Source organism: Ovis canadensis, chromosome 24 (assembly GCF_042477335.2).
Source record: "Ovis canadensis isolate MfBH-ARS-UI-01 breed Bighorn chromosome 24, ARS-UI_OviCan_v2, whole genome shotgun sequence".
Classification (NCBI taxonomy): domain Eukaryota; kingdom Metazoa; phylum Chordata; class Mammalia; order Artiodactyla; family Bovidae; genus Ovis; species Ovis canadensis.
In genome coordinates this window covers 52,189,500-52,214,903 of record NC_091268.1, presented here as the reverse complement: position 1 = coordinate 52,214,903, position 25,404 = coordinate 52,189,500, and the positions used below count along the sequence as shown (strand labels likewise).

Genomic DNA, 25,404 nt, shown 5'->3' with positions numbered 1-25,404 from the left:
CACTCAGGTCTGAACCTGCTGTTGCATTTTCCCTATGTTTCCACTAGTGAAAAACTTTTTTTTTTTTTCCCCTTTTTCGAGAAACTTCTAAAGGGCCTTTAGGGAATGAGATCACATAGAAATAAACACCATAACTGGAGCCCCCACCCGACCACTGGAGACCTCAGGGCCCAGAAGTGAGGGCAGAGGAGCTGGGGCCTCAGCCACGAGGCTCAGAAACAGCAGTTACCTTTCTCTCCGTGACAGTTCCTTGGGCCCATCCAGGTCCAGCTGTGTGACCTTTTTGGTTGTCTGTGCCACCCGGTTGGGGTTCTCAATGTCGATGAGCCCTTCCACACCTTTGCGCTTTTGCTAAGATAGGACAAGAAGCCGGACACTGGAGAAGTTTGGTCCTGCAGTGCCCGAGGGTCACCCCCATCTCCACAGCCTGCCTGGACTAGAACAAACTGCTCCTCCCCAGGCTGTGTGACGCTGGGCCCAGCCTCACGGTGGGAACAGCACTCAGGCGTGTCTGCACCAGCCCAGGAGATGCTGCGGGAGTGTGGGTGACCGAGGCCAGCCAGTACCGTGTCTGGGCCACCAGGGACTGTCACCCTAGTTTCACAGATGGCAGAGCAGAGACACAATAAAATGCCTGACATCAACCAAGAAGTAGATGGGAGATGTGAACCCGAGCCCAATTCACAAGCTCTCAGCACAGAAGTACTCCCTCAATTCGAGCTCAGCCTCCGAAAGCCGTTCCCATGGAACCTCACGCCTGGCTGCTAGCCATGCTGGGTCCCCGCAGCAGTTGCTTGTGGGGAAGTGGGACCCGGGAACGAGCTCAACGTTTGCAGGTTTGGGGAGGCGGACCTGTACCCTGCACCTCCCAGCGGCCCCAGGGAAAGTGTAGAAAGTACTGAGAGCACAAGTGCTTGATGCAACAGGTTTGATCAAAGTTTCAGGCCCTGTCAACCCAGCTGTTCTCTTTAAGAGACCAGAGAGAGAGCTTCCAAACACCTGTTCATCAGAGCACTGTACAGAGCTCCAGGCACCTCTACCCAGCCGGTACGTGTATATACCTCACCTAGATACCCAACATCGCAAGTTTAATTCATCTAAAAGAGAACTGCATACTCAGCGCGTCCCTCCCCACAAGCCCAGGCAAGGCCTTCTTTCTCTTTCCCCTTAGCCCCACCACCCCAACCCCGGACAAATCCCAAAGAGTTCATCTCTAAAACACAGCTTGAATCTGCCCACTGTTCTCCACTGCTATTGCCACCCCCTTAAGGCAAGTTACAATTTCTCGTCTGGATACCTGCTACCAGCTCTCGGCTTCTACACTCAACACTGTACAACTCACTCTGCAGATAAAAGCAAATCTAGCCCGTATTCTTGCCTAGAGAATCCCATGGACTGAGGGGCCTGGCAGGCTGCAGTCCACAGGGTCACAAAAGAGGCAAACATGACTGAAGTGATGAAGCACGCACGCATTGGTCCTCTCTCTCGCCCACATCCCACTTTACCAGCTGCCCATTACCTACTACGATTAAACCAAACCCCTTCACAGCCGCACAGGTGCTGCCTTGCCAATCGCTCCTCCCCCATTCCTAACTCCACTTCTTACCCACCAAGTCACAGCCCCACTAGCCTGTTCCTTGGACCTGCCTAGGTTGTTCCGACCCGGACTACACTTGCTAACCTGGCTGCCTCAACGACTCAGCAAAACAATTTTCACGTGACTGGCTCCACCTTGTTTTTCAGATCTGTTTAAAAAGTCACCTTCTCGCCACACACCACTCCTCAATCCTGTATCCTCAATCGTGGGTCATCTTATTCCTGATACTTCTGGCTACCTGAAATTACACTGTTCGTGGACTTCCTTATTGTCTGTATCTTATTACAGTGCAAACCCTTAAGTGTAAGGACTCTGCACGTACCACGGGGACTGGGAAACAACTGATGAACATTTGCTGAATAATGAGTCCAGGACCCAGGTCCCCATCAGACTCAGTACCTGGTAATCGTCTTCTTCATCCTCACTCTCATCAGAATCTAGGGATTTCTTCTCTTTCTTCGGGTCACCTGCAGCCCCATCTCCACCTTCTTCTCCTTGTTCCTCTTCTTCCTGTTTCAGAAATGGGCAATCTGAGGAATCAAAAGATGCAAACCAAACTCCCAAGACCATGATCCTCCCATCCCTCCTGCCCCAGATTGTGAACCTTGAGAAGATAAGCCCCCAGAAGGCTAGGACCAAGTATGGTAAGAGTCCTACTCTGCTACACTGGCCCCCATGGGGGACCTGGGTCACAGGCAGCCTATTCACTTGGCTCCACAGCCTAGAAGCTTTCCCAGTCCAACCAACCCCTCACACAGCCATACAAGGCCCTGCTCCTCTTCTCAGCCCAGGTGCCTGGGGCCGCCTTGGTGCGCTTGTCTCCCCGAGTCCACAGGACTTGGCTGTGGGGCCGGAAACCAGTCCTGCTCGGCTTCCCTCCCGCTGTCCCTGCTTCCACATGCAGCTGCCAATTTGTACTCGTTTTCCTGGGCAAGCCTCCTCCCGCCCCTACTTCCCACTCCCAGTCAGGAGCGGGGCAGTCACTCCAGACTGCCCACACAGGCGCCCTGCTGTGCCGCCTCCCTCTACCCTTCTTCCCTCTCTCCTAGAAACATCCCTTACAAAACCGTAAGCACTTCCACCCCCTTAGCTCTTGCCCACACACTCTCCAAGGTCCTGCTCAGCCACAGGCTGCTCCAGCAGACCCTCCCCGACCGCGGCTTCTCCCTCACACGTCACACTTCAGTCATCCGCACTGACAGCTCCCTGTGGCCCTCATCCAGGTGAGGATCTAATGGTGTGGGAGGGTCAAGGACACCAACGAAGGAAACATGCTGTTTCCTGACAGTGGGCTGGAAAAAGCACCGAGGGACAGAGGGACCTCCTAAGCTTAGACTGGAGGGGAAGGGTGGGAGTACCAGTGAGGGGGGCAGGCAGGAGGGGGTGCTAAGCGCGAATGGCACTCTTGTCAGTGGTGGGAGGGGGAAGGCAGGGTGTCAAGTCCCAGTGGGGCTGGCTGAGGCCGGATCACACAAGGGGGATGCGGAGCGCCTGCGCTGCAGACATGCAAGGCCGTGGCGAGGGAGAGCCCCCACAACACAGAAGCAGGGACCCACTGCTGAGGAAACAAAGCTCCAAGTGGTCAACCAAAGGCCCACCGCCCGCCCCCTCCAACCACACCCCAGGTGTTGACTTCCTCCAGAGGACGGGTGGTCCTTGCCCGGCCTCTCTGAGTGCCACCCTGGGCCACTGGAGTGGCCCGAAGAGTCGCGTACTCACCCTGGCCTTCTGCTTTTCAGCCTGGAGCTGCGCATCAATCTCCTCAGGGCTCGTGTACTGCCGGGCCCGGCCTTTGTGGCCTCCCTTTCTCCCTGCACAAGGACCGGAAGTTTACAACGCAACAGGAAGGCAGCTCCCTTGATTGCCCTGAACTTCAGACTGTGTCCTGCTTGAGGTGCTCTCAGCAGAAGCTGCCGACCTCCCTTGCCCTCACCAAGACCGCCCGCCCACCTGTACCTCCCCCTCACCTGTTTAAAGGGACAAAAGAGGCGACACGTGATCCTGATGCAGCCCCAAACCGCGTGCCGGATGCGGCTCCCACCCCGAGGCCTGAGAGGGGATCCTGGTGGGGGGCACCACAGGGAGGGACCAGCTAAGTCCCCTGGTCCCTTCATCCACACGCAGTGGACTCAGATGCAATCAGGAGAAGGGGTAACCCTCACCCCTGCTGTCGCTACAGTGCTCTTTACTTGCAATGCTCTGTCACAGCCAGGGGCTCATTTGATCCCCAGATTAAGCCTAAGGTGTACATCATGGCTGGTCACATTTTATAGACAAGGAGACTTAAGGCTAAAGCAGAGTGGCCAAGAGCACAAATGTTGGGGTCCAATCCCTGGGTTCAAATCTCAGCTCTACCACTTAATAGTTTTGTGACTCTGGGCAGGTACTTAATCTTTGAGTCTCAGTTTCCCTACCACATAGGATTGTTGTGAAGATGGATTTGTTAACTTATGTGAAGATGTTGGAGCAGTGCTCGGCACTAGACGAGCACTACAAAATAAGTTTGCTATAACTGTTACTCTTCTAGTGTGTATATAGATTGGGTTGACCAAAAAGTTCAATCAGGTTTTTTGGTAAGATATTACACACCCACCCACCTCCCAATAATACCTGGTGTTGGGGGAAAAGAAAAAACAAAGCTACTGGTCACAATGACAATTTACTACAGATGCAGGGAATATAAGCTACTTCGTGATTATTTAAGTGGTATTTATGGTAGAAAGGGAAAACTTAAAACCTATACGAGAAAACTTTCTGTGCTTAGAGTAGAAACACAATTGCCAAACAAAGGTAAAGTTGAAAATAAAACTGATTAATAATCTTGTAAGAGTTAAAAATGTGACTAGCAATTTAAGTTCATCACAGAGAATCAGTCAATTTTATAGCCGGACTCTCTCGAACCAAGACACTAGACTGACCCCTGCCAAAGGCTTCCCAGGTGGCTCAGTGGTAAAGAATCCACCTGCCAATGCAGAAGATACAAGTTCGATCCCTGGATTATGAAAATCCCCTGGAGGAGGAAATGACAACTGGCTCCAGTATTCTTGCCTGGAAAATTCCATGGAAAGGAGCCTGGCAGGCTGCAGCCCATGGGGTCGCAGAGTTGGACTTGACTGAGCACACACACACACAAAGCCAACAGCCAGCTTCACAGCAGGGCGGCACCTCCTCAGCTGGTTCTGGAGGATGCTGGGGGCTGTGGCCTGTGGCCTGGATCCATTTCACCTCTCCTGGAAGCTGCAGCCCACCTGGTTTCTCATGACTCTCCCTGAGAGCAGAGAATCTATCATGAGGCAGCCAGAGCTGCTATGAACTCCAGGGACAGTAGCAGAGATACTAGCCTCCTCTAATTTCTGAGACAGCAGCTGCAGAGCCATAATTGGGGTGCCACAGACCACACCACCCATTTTTAATGACTACCTGGGATTCCCAGGGGTGTCTCAGTCAAGGATCATCAAAGTCCTATTGTGAGAGATCGTTTGCCATCCAAAACCCCAACATCTTTTCTTGCCCTCTTAATGTTCTAAGGAATAGAAACAGCTCAAAATTGACTACTACAGACTCTGACCCTGCACATCTGGCTGTGGGACACTGGTCTTAACTTGGTCTACAGTAACTTTTATCAGAAGCTCTCCACGCCTTTGAAAATGTTTCACAGGTTTCATGACAAAGACAAGAGTTGGTCCTTGGCTCTTAGAAAATTTTACACTTTTACATCTTCATGTTCTCTCTTTCAAGCAAATTAACACCAGCAAGAAATGTAAATGTTACCTGCCCATAAAGCTTTCACAAGCCAAAAGGCCAAGTCATTTAAACAAGTATTCCTATTTAGGATTTTCTAATTGTAACCGCCAACCTTGGCTCAAAGCACCTATTAAGTAGGACTCTTAGAATTCTGGCACCAGAAGTGAAAGTTGCTCAGTCGTGTCTGACTCTTTGCGACCCCATGTACTACACAGTCCATGGAATTCTCCAGGCCAGAACACTGGAGCGGGTAGCTTTTCCCTTCTCCAGAGACTCTTCTCAACCCAGGGATCGAACTCAGGTTGGTACCCCTAATACCCCTCCTTTTGCAGAACATAAGACTGAGAGACACAGAGGAGACAAAGCTCTTCCTACCACAGAATAAACCACTAGAAAATTATGTTTAGAGATTCAGCTCTGAAAACCCCAGCATCTCTGGGAGCAGAGTCAGGAAGTCGTTTAGGTTTGAAAAAGCTCCAAGCAGATCTTCCTGTGGGCTGAGACCCTTAACCAACATGTCACAGGAGAGACCAATATTAACTGAACACCTCTTCTGCGCCAGGAGTAGCCAGGCACGGCGAGGGCGCTATGTATTTACGACCCCGATCCCAACTCTCCAGGCTAAGGGTTATTAGCTAGGTGTTCCAGATGGGGAAAACAGGCTGGGAGAACTTGTTCAAGGCCATAAGGCTAGACAGTGACACAGCTGGGCTTCAAGTTAGGCACTCTTGACTCAGGGGTAAGAGGGTGGAGGACGGTGTACAAACGTACCGGGGAAGCCATGGATTCTTTACTTTCTTGACCAAGGAACTGGCAAAGTCTTAGGAGCAACAATAGATAATGCTTACTGGACACTTAGCGACTATCAGCACCATACAGCGCCCTCCACGTGGATCACCTACTTCAAGACTCGCCATCAGTATTATGAGGTAGATACAATCATACGCCTATACTTGCAAAAACACAGGGAGGTTATGCGGCTGGCTCAAAGGCCCACGTCTAGCCGCTCGAAAAGGGCAGTCAAAGCTAGGTCGGCCAGGCTCGAGAGCATCCAGCTAGGTCGCCAGAGGCAAGCCTAGCTCGCCCAGAGCCCGAGAAGGCCCACGTATTACGCGCGAGGCAGGCGGGCCCGGCTCTGGCGCGGGACGCGGTGACTCAGTGCCCGGCGAGCCTGAAAGGGGTAGGAAACTCCAGACCCCACCCCCCAGGCCGAGAGAAGCGCGCCCTAGATAGGCCATCCGGGTGGGCGAGGACCCAGCGCCTCCAAATCTCCTCAGACCCCCAGGGAGCGGCTCGAGGCCACCACTACGGTCCTCGGTTTCTCCAGCGGGACAATTGAGCGTCGAGGCCCAGGCCGGGCCCTCAGCCGGAGCGGACGTTCTCCCTCCGAGTCGCTCTCTGAGGCGCCCGCGGGCTGACTGGACGGCGGGAGCCGGACTCGGGCCGCTCCTCGAGGCCTGCGGGCGACACGCGCCCGCCCCTCACCTCCTTTAGGCATCGCGGCTCCGGCGGCTGCGGCGGCGGCGCCTCGAGCTGACACCGGAACCGGAAATTTCTCGGGCTCGACTTCTTCCGCCCGGCCAGTTTCCCGCCCCCCGGCCCCGCCACCCTGCCGCCTCTCAGCGCGCCGCCGCCGCCGCCGCGAGAACCGCGGCCCTCAGGGCGGCCGGGCGGTCCCACGCACCGCCTGAGCCCAGGCTCGCCCGCGCGCTGCTGGGCAACAGAGCCCCTCCCAACCCCGCCGTGGGAGGCGCGTGAGCCTGCTAGCCCACGCCGCCGGGACGCAGGCAGGGCTGCGGACACCTAAGGTAACGCAATCGCCGCGCTCCGTGGGGCGGGGCTCCGCGAGGACCTCATCGTGAAGAGATACTTGGGGAAGCTGAGGCGGTGGATACGGAAGGGACGTTGCACCGCGACGGAGGCCTAGTGAGTGTTTCCCTTCTCTTCTCTAGGACCTTGGTAACGGCTGGGGACCAGGGGTCGGACGTCTGCGTTGGCCCAGAAGGCGATCTGAACACCCGAACTGGGACAGGTTCGGGCCTCTGGACCCGAAGGTCGAAGTGAGTTCCCGAGACTAGGCGGCGTCTTGGTGGGTCCGCGGAGGGCATGGGAAATTTGGGGGTTCCCTTGCTTCTAGGTTTCCCCGCCCTTATTTTTCACTCATTTCCCCCTCGCCTAGAACGTTTGTTGTCTAAATATTGCTTTTCCTTGTAATCCCGGTTCAGATGCCGTAGTCTCCATGAGCCTTACAACCCGGGTTGTAGCCGTCTTCACTCAGCTTCTTCCGAACGCCTTTCGGCTCTCCGCCCCTCCCGAGCGCTACCACCTTTCTAACACCGCCCCACATCTCTTTCTTCCTGACCAGGTTGCTTCTTAGCTGTTACCTCCCATGGGAGGCCTCCACCAACTCCCAAGCTGGGCCAGGCCCTCAACTCTCCGTGGGTCTTAGTTAGCAGAGTGGTCATTCCTTTGTCTTTGTCCACCCAGCCCGTGCTCCTTGAGACAGGGACCAGATTCCATTCGTCTCTAGCTTCAGAGCAGGGGAGACAAGTGTAAAGACAGACTGGGGAGTCAGGAGCCCCCGATGAGTCAAACTCTGCCGGTTCCCAGCTCTGGGCGACCCTGAGTTTGATCTTCTGTAAGGTGGTTGCTGAGAATTCACTTGATGCGGCGAAGAGGGCGGGGCTTCGTAAACATATCGGGAGGGAGGAACTGAATGGACGTGGGAAAGGAGTCTGCTCTGCTTAAAGATAATTAACATGAGTTCTCTTTTAGTGTATTTTTAAAAATATTCTGAAAATATTTATTTGACTGCACCGGGTCTTCGTTGAGGCATGCAAACTCTTAATTGCGGCATGTGGGAACTAGTTCCCTGACCAGGGATGGGACCCAGGCCCCCTGCGTTGGGAGCTCAGAGTCTTAGCAACTGGACCACCAGGGAAGTCCCACCCTGAGTTCTCTTTGCTGGCTACGAAATGCCTTGCGGTTTGAAAAATGACTTGCTATGTAGATCTGGGCTGGTCTTTTCTTTGGGGTTTACATGACTTCCTTTATATAGTATGTTTGTTGGGTTTAAAAGAGACCTTGGCAATCCAGTTAATACACTGTCCTCACTTTATAGACAAGATTGAGGACCAGAAAGGGAATGTGACCTCTCCAAAGTCATAGCTGGACAAGAATCCGAGCCTGTAACTGAAGAGACCTGAGATCTTTCTGTTACTCTTGGGAAACAGGCCCTAAGGTACTTTGGTCTCACTCTTCTTCCTGTCTAAACGCTCGGCGTTGCTCTCCCAGCCAGCCTCCCTCACACTGTGTTGTGCTTCCCTTTCTACGCTGCATTTCCTTGCTGGAATATCACCTTCTCGGGGACAGTGTGTGTCTTATTCTTCGTATGATAATAGCAAAACTCTACCAAGCACACCTTAAATACCAGGCACGTTACATATAATCAGGCCCCACATGGCTCCGTAAGTAGATTCTCCCCGTTACACAGATGAGGAAACAGACTTACAGATATGAATGTGCACCAGAGTTGTGGCTTGTGAAGTCCTCTGGGGATCCTGAGGCTCAGAAGCCAATTCATTTTAATTTTTTTTCCCCACAGATTTTTGCAGACTATCTTCTGGGAAAAAATGCCTAAAGTCAAAAGAAGCCGGAAAGCTCCCCCAGATGGTTGGGAGTTGATCGAGCCAACACTGGATGAATTAGATCAAAAAATGAGAGAAGGTGAGTTGGGGAGTTCCTGTCTCGGTGGGCTGTGTCCCAAGGATAAATGGGAGGAGACAGGCTGCACCACCGAGGCCGCCTGACACTGACATGTTCTGTTTGCTTTTTAACTGATAAGTGAAGTTGCTCAGTCGTGTCCAACTCTTGGCAACCCCATGGACTGTAGCCTACCAGGCTCCTCTGTCCGTGGGATTTTCCAGGCAATAGTACTGGAGTGGATTGCCATTTCCTTCTCCAGGGGATCTTCCCAACCCAGGGATTGAACCCAAGTCTCCCGCATTGTAGACCGACGCTTTACCGTCTGAGCCACCAGGGAATAACTGATAGGAATACCATAAATGCCAGAAAGTAAGATAATACAAATGAGAAGGTCCTCAAAAATGTTTTTGAGTATATAAGACCTTTAGGGAGTATAGGTCAAATAGTCTACTTAGAATTATTTACTGGTAGAAGTATATTTAAAATCATACGAACTATATTTACTTGGAAAATCCTGTTCTTTTTCACTCCGGATTTTCTGAAGTGTGTGTGTTTGGCCTTTGCTGTGGGTCTGTCTTCACGCGCTTTGCTCTGCGTCCTCTGCCAGTTGTCCGGAGTGCACAGTCTTCCCTTCCCCCGTGTTAGGTGGTCCTGCACTCTGTGTAGCAGTGTAGTGTGCAGTTTGGGGAAGTTTAACCTGAAGCCACAAGCATTGTTGGCCCTGTTGTTGCTCAGTCCCTAAGTAGTGTCCTACTCTTTGTGACCCCATGGACTCCAGCACGCTGGGCTTCACTAGCTCCCGGAGTTTGCTCAAATTCATGTCCCTACTTACTGAATTGCTTTTTAAAGCAATCTTTTTTTTCTTAAAGGTTTTTGGTAATTGACCCTTGTTATTCTGAAGTTATCCTTTCAGCAATAATTAGTAAGTGGATGTTAACCTTGCTCCCTTTTATTGAAGCTGAGTATATCCGGTAACTTCTATTAAATACCCAGAACTTGCAATAATCTAGGTCATTTGGGGCTGATTTTTTTCTCCAAACAGATCTTTATTCAACATAAAGGAATTTAAAGAGATTGCTGTAATAGAAGAGATACTTTGTGAGTCCTTGGAAATAAACCTCTTTTTAAGGGATGACTTCTTGAAGGGAGAGCATTTAGATAGATAAGATGTTCTTTACTGTCAAAAGTGTTCTTCTTCTTTAACCATTTAGTTCTTCTCGGCTTTCCCATTTTTGATATGCAGGTTTTAAGCCCCAGTTTTCTGTTGCTTTCACTTCCACTATAAAGAAAAAGGGTAGCTGGCAGGTGGTAGCAGAGCTGATTCAGTGTTGGGGACAGCAGCGAGCTCTGGGGTGGGCAGAAGCTGCTCCCCACCCAGGCCCTTTCTGCCATGTCAGATGCAGCCTCAGCTTTTCCAGATTTGCTGCTTTTTTTCCCCCCAAGATGAGCCAGAAATCCAGGTTTTCTATGTGAACTCTTCCAGTTTAACATTCAAACCTATAAAAAAGCATCTGTGGGGGAACCAAAGCCTGCCTCCAGGCCGGCAGGGGCTGCCAGCCTCCAGTTTGTTGCCTTCAACTCAAGTTTTGCCTCTGGGATTTGCAGCCACACTCTGAGGCCACAGAGGACCAAAGCCAGTGGCACTGCAGGCCTGTCTTTCTGATGTAAGTTGTTCCAGCTCACACTTATTGAAGCAGTTGGCACTGTTATCTTAGAAAGCAAAGTTGCTGTTTTCTCTTTTAGTTTGTCCCTGGTATTTACTAGCTCAGCACAACTGCCCAGCTCTTTGTACTAGCTTACTACTTAAGTTTTTGTACAGCCACTATTACCCTAGAAGTCCCTAGACAAAAAGAGCCTGATTATAGGGACTGAGGAACAGAGAGGGGTATGGTGGGGGTTTTATGGGTGACTGAGAAATATAGGCACTATCTCTGTGGACTGTAACCAGGACTTGTAAATGACTTTGCTTTTACAAGTACTTTAAACTAGTTGAAAGTCAAGCATAATCAGTACTTGAATAATGAACATGTATTTAGACTTTTTAAGAGTGGTACTTTAAAAGAACTGTTGCTCAGGTTCTGGAGTTAATAGGCCATTTGGGGCATTAACTAAGAGGCAGAAACCTGAGTCTATCCTGAGCCACGAGGTCCCTACCCCTGGCCTCTTTTCATACCTTCCCAGGGGCAGGACTCCACATTGCCCACTGCAGGCTGCCTTCCACTGTGTGTGTGGACCTGTCCAAAATGATATCCAAAATGTTCACATGACCTTGTGAAAACAGGTCCAAAGAGAATTGCTGTGATTAAAACCTTAAGAGATGATTCCAAGCACAGGAGCTTCTCTGGTGGCTCAATGGTAAAGAATCTGCCTGCAATGCCGGAGATGTGGGTTCCACCCCTGGGTCGGGAAGATCTCTTGGAGGAGGCCATGGCAACCCACTCCAGTATTCTTGCCTGGAGAATCCCATGGACAGAGGAGCTTGGTGGGCTACAGTCCATGGAGTCGCAGAGTTTGACATGACTGAGCAACTAAACACCACCACCAAAGCGTGGGAAGGTTCTGATTCCAGGACAGCCAGGCCTGAGGCCCTCCGTGCTCCCTGCCGCCACCTTTGTCATCCCACCCGGCCACATGGCTTCCCACACTAGATTCACCGCCCCTGTCCGTTGTTTCCTTCTTCTCCGTGGCCATTACCTGCACCACCAGGGGCTGGTCTGCCTCCTCCTCCTGAGCTTGGCTCTGTGGTCTTTCTTGTTCATTACTGTACACTGGGTACCCGGAGCATGCTCTCACCCACAGCAGACACGCGGTGTTGCCGAATCCTCATACCTGCCTTTGGCTTAGATCACGGAATCCTGTTTGTTGAGCTGAGTTATAAATCCCCGGTGATATTACAATAATACTATATCCTGTGCAGACTAACCCTTGTCTCCAAAACAAAGCAAACACCCGTGTTTTCTCCGCAGCTGAGACAGAACCTCACGAAGGAAAGAGGAAAGTGGAATCTCTGTGGCCCATCTTCAGGATCCATCACCAGAAAACCCGCTACATCTTTGACCTCTTCTACAAGCGGAAAGCCATAAGCAGAGGTAACTGGCCAAATGTTCTCTTGGCCTTTCCAGCTTGAGTGGCGTCCAGTTTAAGTAATTCTTGAAACCTCAGCAAGTATCATGATGTTTCCTGTTTCCATAAAACGAAAGGGGGCCAGTGTTGACTAAACGCTTTTTCTCAACGTGGGCAGTGATGGACTGCAGGCCGGAGAGCTTTGTTACACTGTGGTCTGATGGCCTTTCCCTGTCTTTGCAGAACTGTATGAGTACTGTATTAAAGAAGGCTATGCAGATAAAAACCTGATTGCAAAATGGAAAAAGCAGGGGTACGAGAACCTGTGCTGCCTGCGGTGCATTCAGACTCGGGACACCAATTTTGGGACAAACTGCATCTGCCGGGTCCCCAAAAGCAAGCTGGAAGTGGTAAGGCCACCCCCTCTCCTGTCTGATGGTTGAGCGTGATGCTAGCATAAGCAGTTTAGCTGACCTAGCTGATCACAGCGGGTTTTATGTTCTGTCCTATGGCTGGGTGTTCTGCTGGCCCTCCCCGTGGGAGGGAGCCCCTCTTGTCAGGGATCCGTGCCAGGCAATTACTGGTTCCTATCCTCACACAGGAAATGCGGGTGATGACCCCCACCCCAGCGTGGCTGGGAGGGCTAAGCCAGGGGAGGGTGGGCCAGGCGGCAGGGGTTCATCCCTCTTTTTTCCCCGGCCTCCTCTTGCTCCCACTGACACTTCAACTTGAGCCTCACTGCATTTTGCACCAGAACTCTGCGGGCGGCTAGGGAACGGTGCTGGGCATGCAGTGGTGAGCTCCGTGCGCAGGCGCCCCTGAAGGGGAGCGGCAGGAGGCGCAGAGGAGGGTCACTGCGCCATTAGCGGCCTGTGAGTACAGCCCCTCAGCTGCCCGCGAGTGAGGTCAGGCCAGATGCCCTCTTTCTCACGGTCCTTTCAGGCTGCAGCACTGGTTAGCTTCTGTGGAGAGCCTCGGCTCTGGCCCATGGGCTTCAGCTCAGCAAGCAGGTCTGTCCCCGAGTCCTCTGGAAACTCAGGATGGGTGTGCGGAGCAGTGGAGGGCGAGCACAGGCTGCCTTCCGAGGAGGCTCTGCAGGTCGGGGCGGGGGGGTGGGGGGGGGCAGAGCCACAGGAGCCCCATGGCGCGCTGCCCAGAACAGATTTAGTTGCGTTTCACCACTGGATCCTGTTTCCTTAGACCAGTTTTGCTTTTCCAAAAAAGAGGGAAACGGAGAATAAACCCCTTTTCTGTACTGGGCAGGCCCTCGGCCGGACACTAGACCACACACCTGGCCCAGGGTACAACTGTCCTGCCGCCATACAGATTCAAGGACACCCTGTTCTCGCCACACCCCTACTAGAAAGTTCCCCAGCCCAGAGGAGACCGTGATGCCCCTGGCACTGAACCCCGAGAGCAGCAGCCGGTTGCCTCCAGCTCACTGAAGCATGTGTCATGCTTGCTCCACAGAATAACAGGGATCACTCAGATATTTTTTTCTTTTTGGGAGCAAGTATGTACACTGAATTTGTTTAAGTTAAATCCTCATAGAGATGTAACTGTCAACAGCAGCTGTTCCCATCTTCCCAAGGGAGCTGAATTTGCCCCATCCCACACCATCACACAGGGTTCTGAGGAGGGTCCGTGGGGAGTGGCTGTCCCGTGGCCACGCCTCCTTCTAGGGGTTCCTGCATGTGGGTGCAGGGTCTTGGGTCCTCTGTCTGCAGGGTCCGTGGGGAGTGGGTGTCCGTGGCCCCGCTTCCCCTGGGGGGGCGCCCGTGTGTGGGTGCGGGGCCTCAGGGGGCCTCTGTCTGCAGGGTCCATGGGGAGTGGGTGTCCGTGGCCCCGCTTTCCCTGGGGGGGCTCCCACGTGTGGGTGCGGGGCCTCAGGGGTTCTCTGTCTGCAGGGCCGGATCATTGAGTGCACACACTGTGGCTGCCGGGGCTGCTCCGGCTGAGCATCGGGCCCTGACCTCCACCCACCCCAGACTCTGGGCCGCACAGGACTCCGCCCGTCACACCACCCTTTCCTGGGAGCAGCTCTTCCTCAGAGCGGTCCCCAGGCCAGACGAGGGGCATGGTCTCTCCGTGGGAAGGTTTTGGTGTTCATCAGCTGTGATTTGTAGAAATTAAAAAAAACTAAAGCTTTTGGGCTTTGCGTCCGTTCTTAGAGCCGGCGATCTGGCATCCAGGGGGACAACACCAGGCCCCGGAGACTAGTCGCTCTTAGGACTCAATCCCGACTCCTCCTCATCCGTGCTGTGACCTGGAGCGAACTCACCCCCTTCGTCGTCACCCTCGGATGGGGATGGCCTGAGATGACGGACCGGGGTGGCCCACACTGCTCTGGCACTTGCCACGAACTTGTTAGGCACCTGGGCCAGCATTCGTCCTCAGACTGATGCCTAAGTTGAAACTCTGATCCTGGACTTTCCCTCGTGCTTGCAGCTGCCCCGGCACGTTCAGTGTCTTTCATGTGAAGGAGACTCTTGGGGTTCCCACAGAGCCCCATGAAGGCTGTGCACTTTGTTCCAGCTCTGCTGGGGGTCCCCTAGGACCTCCTCCTCACCTGCCCCCAGGGCCTTTGTCCATATCAGCCTCAGTGATGGTGTCCTGGTCTCCTTTTGGCTTCGTCTGGAACTTCTGCCACGGGTGGGGGGTTTCCTCCGCTGGCATCCCTTTCAGCCACTGCTTGTAATAAGCCCGGAAGCCATCAATCTTCTCCAAGTAGGTGTTTTTCCCCTTGTACTGTAATTGGAAAAGCATGGCGTTCAGACGGGCCACAATGAGACTCTCCGCCTGCTACCTACAGCGGACCCCAAACTGCAGCAGGTGGCTCAGGCCTCAGGGAAGCTGTTCTTGCTTCCAGTTGGTCAAAAGGAAAAGGGCAGAGAAGCTGCTCAACACAGAGCAGAGACTTCCTATAGTCTGTGCTGCGGAGCCCCTCTAGCCAGGGATGGAACCCCAGCCCCCCAAAGCTAGACTCGCTGGGTGACACTGCCCTGCCCCCGCTGCTGAGCACCTCCTGCTTGGCACAGGCACTGCCGCCCTCCCGACTGTCACCTCTGCACTGCTGCAAGGGCCTCACGAGGTGGGACAAAGAAAAGGAAACGAGATGTGCCAGGCAGATACCAAGAGAAAGCCAACAGAAGAGCACACGGATAAAAAGACAAAGATGCGTGAAATAAGCACTGCTACCACATGATGATAAATGAGTTGACTCAAAAGGTTGAGCAATTGTGAGCGTGTATCTGATAGAGCCTGAGAGTTTTTGCAGTAAAAATTTGACAACAGACACAAGCTCCCCATCATGAATGAGTGTGAACATATGAGTGAATACAATAAGTTTTGGGCCTGTGGTAATTGGTGACTCTTGGTTGAACCTGAGAAGACCCCTAGTGGGTCCTCCATGGAGGACTTTGCAATTTGGAAGGACTAGAAGACACTTGCAATATGGAACCAACAAAAGCCTAGCCTATAGAGTATGTAAAGAACTCTGAGGATTCAATAAAACAAACCATCAGACAGTCAAAAATGCCCAGCCCCACTTTCTGCCCGATACACTCTCCACGGCCGTCGCACTAACTCTTACTAAGCCTTTTTTTCAATGGCACTCGGCGTCCTCCCTGCACAGCTGTCCCTGACCCCAGCCCCATGGCTTGGTATGTCCTGGCTGACTTGCTCCCTACCCATCAGGCCATAGAGCCTGACGCAGTAGGCCTCAAAACCAGAACCCCAGAGCCTGACACCTTCGGAACAGCAAGGAGACAAGTGGCTGCTACAGAACATTCTGTCACCACCCTCCTGCCATCCCCATTCACTCAATGAACAACAGTCTGTGCTGGGCACCCGACGATGGAGAGCGACCCGGGACCCCGGTGAGCAAGACAGACAGTCCCTCCTCTAGGGGTGTTCACTCCTTACAGTGAGGGTCACACACGAGTACACGTGAGTACGTGTGGGTATGGGTCGTGAAACAGGATGAAGAGGAGCCGTGATGTAAGGAGGTGGCCAGCGGGGCCCTGCTGAGGAAGAGCCACCCAAGCTGGGACCAACGGGATGAGAAGGAAGCAGAAACGTGAAAAGCAGGGGAGCCTGCTGGGAAGATGAGAACCCTGAGGCATGGAAGAGGCTGGTGTTATCAAGAAGTGACCACAGGCCGGGGGCTGACAGGATGCCAAGGGGAGAGCGGCCTGATGGGAGATGAGTCACGTGGACAAGGACCGGCCAGCTATGGTCTGAGGAGTATGGGATCCTCCCCAAGGGAAGCCATGGACAGTTTAAAGCGAGAGGATGCCAATCCCAGGAAGTCAGCATGGGGGTCGGGTGGGCGTGAGGGTGATGCCGGCTAGGGAGACGATGGGCACGTCAGAGCCAGGTGCGCTCACCCGGTCAAAGCTGGGTGGGTACTGGGCTGCGAACTCCAGCTGGCGGATGACCACTTCGTTCACGGGGACTCTGTTCTGCCTCATGTCCTTCAGGATGTCGATGAGATAGGCGTAGTCCAGCTTCTTGACGGCCGCGTTGATGAGGGTGCTGTAGATGTGGGCGTTGGGGCTCATCTGGGATTTCTGGAACATTCAGCGAGAGGATGGTGGCGGTTGGGAGAGTGCGGCCCCGTGGGGCACCTCATACTTGGGGAGCCACCCTGCTGCCCGGGCCTGCTCTGCAGACCAGCCCCCAGGGGCGAGAAGAGCAGGCAGGACCTCGCAGCAGCAACATGCTGTACTCCCCACTCCACATGCTCCATCCCAAGGAGCTGGAGGCCCTGCCCTCTCAGCCCTGAAGAACTTGGAGACAGAGCAGAGGGTTGTTCTGAGATCAAGGCACTCAGGCAGTAAACCATGGGCAGGAGATGCCTCCTGGGGGTTCACCGCACACCTGTCCCCAGAAAATTCTGGCCCTCCCTGCTCCATCATGGCCTCCATGCCCCTAGAGGGTTGGGGCCAAGAGCCATCCACTCTCCTCAATCTCACCCCATGGCCACACCTCAGTGAGAGCACCCTGGGCTCAGTGTCCGTGCCTGCGGCCCCTCACCAGGGTCTCCTTTCGCCCAAACTGGACTAATGACCCTTCTCACTTGAAGCTCAAGACCTCACTCTCCCTGCCATGCTCCCCTGCTGCTTACCCTGAGGACAGAGGCCTGGGGGATTCGGGAGGCCCCCACCCCCCCCACCCCCCCCCACCCCTGGGGCCTGCGCAGGCGGGGCCCACTCACCCTCATGTCCGAGAGCAGCTGCAGGCCGTCATCTGGCCTGCGACACCCGCTGGCCAGGCTGCAGAACGTCTGCAGGTTGGGGACAATGCCCCTCTTTGCCAGGACGGGCAGCAGGGCCTGTGGGAACAGAGGCAGTGTCACCGTGAACTGTAACCCACCAGCGCAGCGAGAGCCTTCTCTGGTGCAGCCCGCAGCTAGATGCTGGAGATGCCAGGGCACGGCTCTTCTCCGAGGCCTCACGACTCCCCCTGCTGACCACCCTGGGCGCCGGCCTCAGCCCAGCGCTCGAGGCCGGGGGTCCTGCCCAGCACCTCACTGCCTGGCTCCCTGGATTCAGCTGCTCTGTGAGGACACCCTCTGCCTGCCAGTCCCCAACAGGCCATCTCTCCTCTGGATCCTCCATGTTCCTGCCCCTCCTGCTCCTCGACAAGCCACCATCCACCCTGTGCTCAGGACTTGGACGTGGATCAAGCACCAGGGGCCTCAGGGGATGGCAGTCCTGCAGTCCAGGGCCGGAAACAAAGCCGACAACAGTGTGTGCAGTGCAGGCCGAGGGAGCCCCGGGTGAGAGGAGAGGAAGAGGATGCCTGCTCAGGCCAGCTGGGTCAGGGCGGGTCCAGGGAGGGGCTCGAGAGAAAGCTGTGATTGGCACAGAGGGCCTGAAAACAGAGGCTGCTCTGTCATCTTTGATGCTCGTAAGAGCCCAGATCAGAGCTTCTGGCAAGAAGGGCAGCACACAGAAACACGTATGAATGGACAAAATCCCGTGAGGACCCTGGCGTCCTCGTGTGTGAAACGGGTGAAGCCATGGGCGGCAGAGCTTCCTGCTGTGGTCAGTGGAGACACAGATGATGCAAAACTCAGGACAGCATCAAGCAAAGTGAGAGTGACAGTGGGCGATGTCACTGAGGCTGGCAGGGGGGAGGGGTGTGGGGGCTGAAGGGTGGGGACCTCAGGAACCACCAGCCTCTCAGGCCACGTGTCCCCAAATGCTGCGTCAGTGTGAGGACTTGTTTGGGGGTCTGCCCCCATCACTGGGAGCCCCCCTGGGAGAGCTGGGGGTATGGCTGGTCCACCACTCGATTCCCAGTTGTCACCCAAGCCCAGGCCTGGAACAGGGGCTCTGGGCACTCTGCCCACCTGTGGCGGGAATGACTGACACGCCTGCAGGAGAGAGTCCAGGGAGGAAGGAGGAGGGAGCCCTGTGCCTCCTCCCCCGAGCCCCTCACCTTTGCCCCCTCCAGGTCGCCCAGCTTGCTCTTCTTCCTCATCAACGTGTTGAAGAAGGTCAGGTCGGCCTCCACCCCGTGCGCGTCCAGGATGCTCAGCAGCAAGGACTCTGCGGGGCTCCCTGGCTCCACCACCTCCGCCAGCAGCGTGAGGGTTTTGATGTCAGGGCTAAGCCCGTGCTTCGCCATATTGCCGAGGAAGCCCTCCAGGCCCCCCATCAAGGCCAGTCTGTCAGCGGGGGTGCTCACGGTCCCAAAGGAGACCACAGCCAAGGGGGCCGCCCCCGGGGTCAGGAGGTTGACCTCCAGCCCCCAGGGAGGCGGCTCTGGGGCCACAGAGGTGAGGCCCACCATGCGATCGGGCTCCGCCTTGGTCTCCAACGCAGACTGGGCCTGCTCGGGGGCTCTGGCCTGAGGCCCCTCAAGTGCCTGAGAAGGTTCCAGAAACAGCTGCCTCTCCAGGGCCTCCACGTGCAGCTTGGCTGACAGGGTGCGGTCTGCCCCGACCTGGGCCCTCCTCCTGGCCTGCTGCCCCCTAGCCGGGGGCTGGAGCAGGGCTATCTCCTCCCTGGGCCTCAGGAGCACTGCTGAGGCCACTGCCGGGTCCCCCAGCCCGCAGTCCCGAGCTGCCCCCAACAGCAGGTTGTAGCCGTGCTGGCTTGGCTGGAGCCCCAGACTCAGCATCTGCCTCCACACCTGCCAAGGAGAGGCAGACTTCAGCCGCCAGCCCCCTCCGAAGAGCCTTCAGCAGAGCAGGCATCGGGGCAGCAACCAGTGGGCAAATGGGGCATGATAAAGACTCCAGGCTCTAGGCAAAGGAGGACCCAGGAACCTGGGAGCCCCAGGACCCCACACAGGCACCCTCCTCCCCTCCTACGTATGTGTTAGTCACTCAGTCGTGTCTCACTCTTTGCAACCCCATGGACTGTAGCCTGCGAGGCTCCTCTGTCTATGGGATGCTCCAGGCAAGAATACTGGAGTGAGTAGTCATTCCCTCCTCCAGGGGATCTTCCCAACCCAGGGATCACATCCATGTCTCCTGCGAAGGCAGGTAGATCACTAGCCCACCTCCCTTCCTGGTTCAACCCAAACTGTGTCGCATTTCCAACCCTCTGCTTCTCCCAGCCCTTCTTCCTACTCCCAGGGGAGGAACAGCCAGAGAGGCCAGGTTCTGGAAGAGTCGAGGCCAATTTAAGGGTTGGCTTCAGCTGCACTTTCTGAGTGCCTGCTATGTACCCATCTGTAAAACTTGGGGAACAGTGTGCTCTGGGAAAGCCAAAAGATCACAAATATAAAAACACCCAGCACAGGGCAGGAGCAGGTGCTCAAGAACTGCACCCAGAATCATTTGCCCCCAGCACAGGCATGTGGAGGGGGAGCGAGCAGGGCAGCGAGTGACAGGAAGCAGAGCCGGGGGACGGACCTGCAGGGCGTACCGGAAGCCAGTCTTCTTGTCCTGGATGCAGCCCATGAGCAGGTAACTGAAGGTCTCCTCTGTGACCACGTGCCCTTTCTGGATGATCTCCTAGGGGAAGGAACGAAGCGGGCCTGCTGGGACTCTGGAGGAGAGCCAAGGCCCAGACTCAGGCCCACTGGGTCTGGCTCAGGCCCGACAGACACCCCACGGCAGGCCCAGGGCTGCGTATCCTGAGCAGTAGGGCCCGAATCTGGAGTGGGCCGGCTCAGCACCAGCCGCGGAGCAGAACTCCCTGGGGCCTTCACTCCTGCTTTCCCAGGCCTCTCTTCCTGGCTCTGCTCTTATCACTCCTGTGCAGCCCCTCCAGGAAGATCCACCCAGTAGCCACTCTTAACCCGTGCACACGAAGCTCTGGAACTGCCCAGAGCTGGCTTCACGTCCCAGCTTCGCCGCTGGCCTGCTGGGCAAATGTGGGAAGCATTAGGCGCCCATCTCAGTTTCCTCATTGGTGAAGCGGGGGCCACAGGACTTGCCTCATGAGATCTTTGGAACGCTGCCCCAGCGGGCACCGATTCCTCTTCAGCGCTGTTCACCTCACCAGCGAGCGCCCTCAGCAGAACACGGCAGCACACACGACCCCCTGCCCTCACAGGGCGGGGGCCTCCCTGTCCCACCCAGGGCTCTGACCACAGGGCCGCCTCGGTAAGCCCGAGGCTGACAGGGGGCCTGTCTCATCGGCACTTGAACCTTCCCACGCAAGGAACACAGAGGGCACATCCTCAGCCCGGCCTCGCAGGACTCACTCTGAGTGAGGAGCAGGAAGGAAGGGATGGCCCCACCTTAAACACATCCAGGCACATCCTAAGGTCCGCGCACAGGGCAGCCATCTTTAGCAGGGCGTGGTACGTTTTCAAGTTGAGCTGGAAGTTTCTGGCCTGAAGCTGCTGCCGTAGCTTCAAGGCGCTCTGCAGTGCGGAGTCCTTCCAAGGGGACTCAGCGCACACGTTGAACAGGGCTGTGTAGGTGGCGTCTGAGGGCTCCAAGTCCCGCTTCTTCATCTGCGGAGAAAGGGAGAAACTTGGAGGTGGCTCTGGGATCAGCTGGATGCACGGGACATGGGGATAGGAGGCTAGAGAGGACTCTGCTAAAAGGCAGAGCCGACTGACACACAGAGTTGGGCTCTCCAAACCCTTGACTCCACCTGAGGGGCCCTGAGAGCTGTCCTTGCTTGCCAGAGGCACCAAACAAGAAAGCATCCTCCCCAAGGTACTCAGCAGCCCACCCTGGGCCTGAAGTGCTTACAGCAGGGTCTTCCTGACGCTCCTGCCCTCTGGCCGCCCAGGCTGCCCTGACTGTTAAGATCTGTGGGACAGATCTGATCTGGGAAAGGGCAGGAGGAGTAATCAAACCCCAGCTCCAATGTTTAGTAACTGAGGGGTCGTGGGCAATCAGCTTGTCACTGGAAAAATGGGGGTGATACGGTCACAGTGGAAGGTTGTTACCAAGGAGACCGTCTTGGGAGAGTGGCCCCTGGAGCGGCAGCTGGGAGCACGGCCCTGCAGCACACCTCAGGCCTCCCCAGCCCTCCTCCTGCCCGGCTGACACTGCTTAGCAAGCCCTCCTGGTGACGGAGCTTGAGAAGCTCCTGGTAAAGCCAAGTGCTCGCTATTTCCCAGAGAAGGGCCACCTGACCAAGGGCGGCAAGCAGCTGCTGCAGAGCGCATTGAGCCCTGCTCTCAGGCCGTAGCTGGGCTCAACTCCAAATCAGCACTCGAGACAGGTAACCTCAGACACAGCACTTCATCTCTCCAGGCCTCAGTGTCCTCACTGGAGAAACGAAAACAGTGATCCCAGCTTCGAGGATGGGGGGATGCTCTGTATATGTTCACAGGTTCCACAGACACGTACTAAGGACTTAGTACAGGCCAGGTACTGGCCACTGGGGTTACCAGGACAGGCAAGGCCTGTCTTCACTGAGCTTACTCTCTAGAGGGGAGACACACGACAGGCAAATAGGTAACCACCAACAATAATAAAGATGTGGAGAACACTCAATGAAAAGCAGCTGGAAAGGGCACCTTCGTGGTGGATAAAGCACTCTGCCCCAGGTGATGTCACCTGTGATAAGACCACAAAATTGAGGCTGGAGAGGTGAGACTGTCCACCCAGGGTAATGCACTAGCAGGGAACACATTCAGGACCTGCACCCAACTCTTCTGGGGCCCAAAGCCCGAGTTCTAGGGCGCCTGGCCTGCCGCCCCCTGCCCCATGCTCACGTCGTTGTAGAGCCTGAAGGCCTTCTTCAGGTAGCCAGCCCGCCCGCAGCCCCCGATCAACACCGTGTAGTTGCACTCGAGGGGCTGCAGGCGCTCCTCCTTCAGCATCTGCCTCTCAAACAGGTCCAGGGCCTCGGCCAGCTGCGGAAGGGGTCGGGAAGGGAGGACACAGGGAAGGGGGCTCAGCAGAGGGAGAGAGACCGAGGCTAAGCGACCCTCCCTGAGCTCAAGCCCAGGCCGGCCCAGGAGCCAAACACGCACCCTGGGCCTCTGTCACCAGCCTCCTGGTCCCTGTGCTCCACTGCAAGGGGACTGCGTGGTGGCCAGGAAGGAAAGCCCACCAGACTCCCACCACCTATGACCGCTCTTGGCCCCACGACTGTGGGGGACCTCCTTGAGCACAGGGGCAATGCCCAGGTAAACGAAGATCTGAAGGAGGTGAGGGAAGGAGCCAGGTGGCTCTCTGTGGGAACAGCCGGTGCAAAGGTCCTGAAGCAGGAGTGTGCTTGGGAGCTGGGGGGTGGCTGCAGGGGAGAGAGTAAAGAGGGGAGGTGCAGGCAGACAGAGAGGGAGGCTCAAGCGGGACAGGAGGCAGGTTTTGCAGGCTTCACATGCTATCACGAGGACTCTGGCTTCTATTTCTCAACTTTTCATTACGGAAAATCTCAAATATACACAAGTAGAGAGCTGTAATTACAACATTAATGTTTGGCCAATCTTGATTCATCAATATCCAGCGCTCCTCCTTCCAACTCAATTTTTTTTTTAAGCAAATTCCAGACATTTTATCACTTCATTCACAAAAGCTTCAACATATACCGCCAAGAGATTTTTAAGCCTAAATGGAATGTCATTATCAACACCTAAGAAAATGAACACCCCCACTGTCACTGAATACATGGGGAGTGCTAGAGGGAGGAGAAGGCCCACCTGCTCTCTGCTCACAGCTCCGTGTTTAAGTCCACGTCGGGGTTAGAGGAGGAGAGAGCCTCTGGGAGACTAATGACAAGTGTCATAATGGCTGATGGGGGTGGAGAGGTGAGAGGGGGGTGGGGGGGTGGGGAGGAGAAGGCTAGGCCTGGGCATTCAGGGGGAGGATTGTGAGAAGTTAGGATAGGAGACACTTTGAAGGCAGAGCTGGTGGGAGAAAGAAGACTTGGGGTGAAGGGATTTGGCCTGGACAAATGGAAAAACCGGGTTACCAATTAGTGAGATGAAGAAAGTGTAGAGAAATCGAGGCTGGGAACAAGAATTCCAGGCCACTGAGGGTAAGTGTAACAGAGATGGTGAGGAGGCAGCTGGACACACAGATGGGGAGCCCGTGGGACAGCCAGGTTGGTAACAGGAAGATGAGAATGGCATCGAGGAGGGGGCACACGAAGCCAGGCGGCTAGAGGGTCGCCTGAGGCAGCACTGGGGAGAATGAAGACAAAGAGGGGAGAGGAGCCCTGAGCATCCCACCAGGACGGCAGGGTGGCCCCTCACAAAAGACTGTGGCGCCGCGGAGGCAAGAGTCAGGAGCAGAGGAGTCCAGAGCTTCCTTACCTTTCCTTCCCTGATCAGGCGTTTGCACTGAAAGAAGTACCAGTAAGGGGTGTTTCTGGGGCCCCGCCATGGTTTTGGTTCCAGCTCCCCTTCCTCATCTTCTTCAGTATTCTGTTCCTTGAGCCGCAGGTTATACAGCTGCGCCGTCGATTTGTGGAACACTCTCCGAGAGGAGTATTTGTTGGAGAGAGTCCCAAAGCTCTCTTCCTCCCCTTCCTCCTGGGTGGCTGTGGGGCTGGGCTGGCCGGGGTCAGAGCTGAGGCTGCCTGTGTTCTTCTGGCTCTGCGAGCCGAGGGGCAGCTGAGAGAGAGAGCTGGAGAAGGCTGCTGGCACTGGCCGAACCCACCCTGCGGCCCTGTCTCCAGCCCACCTGGCTCTGAGAGGGTCAAGGTGGTGCAGGATGGACAGTCTCACGGGGCGGGGGCTGGAGAAGAGCCAAGCAAGCCTCACGAAGTCCATTTCTGGCGTTCTCCTCCGGGGCCTGGCATAGGTCAGCAAAATAATGAACGTCAACTTCGTTGTCACAAAAGACAGAAAGAAGAACGATAAGTGGTACAAGCAGAAGTCCTGAGGTCAGAAAGCCTAGGTTCAGATTGCAGCTCCACCAAACCATCTTTGTGTCCCTGAGCACCCGCTGCTCTGGCCTCAGTCTCCATGCTTGTAAACCAGTTACCTATAACATCACCCACACAGCACCATGGCAACGATCCAATCTCAAGATATCAAGGTGCAGGCACAGGATGGTGAGCACCGAATAAACTACCGATCTGGACCATTCTGCACCTGGTGAGGCTCCAAGAGAAACACAGAGCGAGCCTGTATGTAACTTTAAATTTTCAAGTAGCCACATTAAATAATGGGTTTACACACATTAATCAAAAGACAGAATTGTAATCACTGATACTGAAATCGCTACCAGAATGCTTTTAAAACAAACTCATGCTCTATTACTATAGAGTCTTCTTTCCCAAGTATTAAGTAACAAGGTCCTATCGATCTGATGAAGCAGCGATGACTGTAAATGAGTTTGTAGCAGTTGTGGATACTCTTATCTCCATCATTTACACTCATCCCTATTTGCAATCGCGACTTCGTTTTGGGCACAGACAACGTCAGGTGAGGAAAAAGTTGCTAAGTTTCACTTATGACAATAAAGGTGTGATTTCTTCCTCTCCGAGTTTTTCCACCCGCCTGGGGTTAATAATCCCTGAATCAAAAACCCGCTGCCGCCGTCCTCCCCCCGGGGGACCTACCCCTCCCCAGACCCTCCCGGGAAACCTCAGGCCGACCAGAGCCCTCTCTCCACCGGCCTCCACCTCCGACCCTTGCAGCGATCCTCACGGCCCTTCTGGCCCGCCTTCGCTTGGCGCCCGGGCTCCTGAGAGGGTCAAACGAGAAACTCACTCCAGGAGCCCGGCCCAGTGAACACGCACCTCGGCCCCCGAGCCCGCGCCACCCCTGCCCCGCCTCGCGTCCCGGCCAGTCCCGACCCCGCCACGCCGCACCGCGTTCCCAACGCGCTCTCCTAGTGCGACCTGGCCGGTCTCGCGCACGCGCGCTCCGCGTCGCGAACTCCCGGCGCGGTTTCAGGTCGCACACTGAGGTCAGCG

General features: G+C 55.2%; 3 protein-coding genes and 1 long non-coding RNA gene across 16 annotated transcripts in view; 2 read left to right on the top strand and 2 right to left on the bottom strand.

Annotated features, from left to right (window-relative positions):
- LOC138429572 (uncharacterized) overlaps positions 1–2,820 on the top strand; it is a 6,340-nt gene extending 3,520 nt beyond the window's left edge. Inside the window, exons 2-3 of the long non-coding RNA XR_011252841.1 lie at positions 2,117–2,241; positions 2,711–2,820. This is a non-coding gene — a long non-coding RNA (uncharacterized lncRNA). The remainder of the gene's footprint in view (positions 1–2,116; positions 2,242–2,710) is intronic.
- The window catches only part of PDAP1 (PDGFA associated protein 1), a 9,857-nt gene extending 2,692 nt beyond the window's left edge, over positions 1–7,165 (bottom strand). Inside the window, exons 1-4 of the mRNA XM_069571243.1 lie at positions 6,827–7,165; positions 3,317–3,408; positions 1,997–2,107; positions 230–351 (exon numbers count right to left, since the gene is read on the bottom strand). Of these exons, the coding sequence (XP_069427344.1) occupies positions 230–351; positions 1,997–2,107; positions 3,317–3,408; positions 6,827–6,839 (338 nt within the window). The 5' untranslated portion in view covers positions 6,840–7,165. The remainder of the gene's footprint in view (positions 1–229; positions 352–1,996; positions 2,108–3,316; positions 3,409–6,826) is intronic.
- On the top strand, positions 6,499–14,258 carry BUD31 (BUD31 homolog). Of its 9 annotated transcripts, none has more exons than XM_069571247.1 (7): positions 6,499–7,149; positions 7,294–7,430; positions 8,463–8,582; positions 8,946–9,067; positions 12,013–12,135; positions 12,353–12,519; positions 14,017–14,258. In XM_069571247.1, exons 4-7 carry the CDS (start codon positions 8,974–8,976, stop codon positions 14,065–14,067), a joined length of 435 nt encoding a protein of 144 aa, XP_069427348.1. In that variant the 5' UTR covers positions 6,499–7,149; positions 7,294–7,430; positions 8,463–8,582; positions 8,946–8,973; the 3' UTR covers positions 14,068–14,258. The 9 variants fall into 9 exon arrangements, with proteins under 9 accessions (XP_069427348.1, XP_069427347.1, XP_069427350.1 ...); XM_069571246.1 differs by having other exon boundaries at positions 6,900–7,149; positions 7,294–7,401; XM_069571244.1 differs by lacking the exon at positions 7,294–7,430 and having other exon boundaries at positions 6,909–7,267.
- On the bottom strand, positions 10,072–25,404 carry PTCD1 (pentatricopeptide repeat domain 1). 5 transcript variants are annotated; one of them, XM_069571235.1, is made up of 9 exons: positions 25,330–25,404; positions 23,795–24,275; positions 22,250–22,390; positions 20,813–21,031; positions 19,980–20,081; positions 18,557–19,252; positions 17,328–17,444; positions 16,498–16,680; positions 10,072–14,857 (listed from the first exon to the last, which is right to left on the bottom strand). In XM_069571235.1, exons 2-9 carry the CDS (start codon positions 24,251–24,253, stop codon positions 14,675–14,677), a joined length of 2,100 nt encoding a protein of 699 aa, XP_069427336.1. In that variant the 5' UTR covers positions 24,254–24,275; positions 25,330–25,404; the 3' UTR covers positions 10,072–14,674. The 5 variants fall into 5 exon arrangements, with proteins under 5 accessions (XP_069427336.1, XP_069427332.1, XP_069427331.1 ...); XM_069571231.1 differs by having other exon boundaries at positions 25,285–25,403; XM_069571230.1 differs by having other exon boundaries at positions 25,228–25,400.

Excerpts from the sequence above, each read along its gene's own strand:
- PTCD1 (XM_069571235.1), bottom strand. The coding sequence starts at position 24,253 with ATGGACTTCGTGAGGCTTGCTTGGCTCTTCTCCAGCCCCCGCCCCGTG. Across the intron at positions 22,391-23,794 it reads GCCTGATCAGGGAAGGAAAG|CTGGCCGAGGCCCTGGACCT; the intron begins GTAAGGAAGCTC and ends CCCCTTCCGCAG. Across the intron at positions 21,032-22,249 it reads CCTTCAGGCTCTACAACGAC|ATGAAGAAGCGGGACTTGGA; the intron begins GTGAGCATGGGG and ends CTTTCTCCGCAG.
- BUD31 (XM_069571247.1), top strand. The coding sequence starts at position 8,974 with ATGCCTAAAGTCAAAAGAAGCCGGAAAGCTCCCCCAGATGGTTGGGAG. Across the intron at positions 9,068-12,012 it reads AGATCAAAAAATGAGAGAAG|CTGAGACAGAACCTCACGAA; the intron begins GTGAGTTGGGGA and ends TTTTCTCCGCAG. Across the intron at positions 12,520-14,016 it reads CCAAAAGCAAGCTGGAAGTG|GGCCGGATCATTGAGTGCAC; the intron begins GTAAGGCCACCC and ends CTCTGTCTGCAG.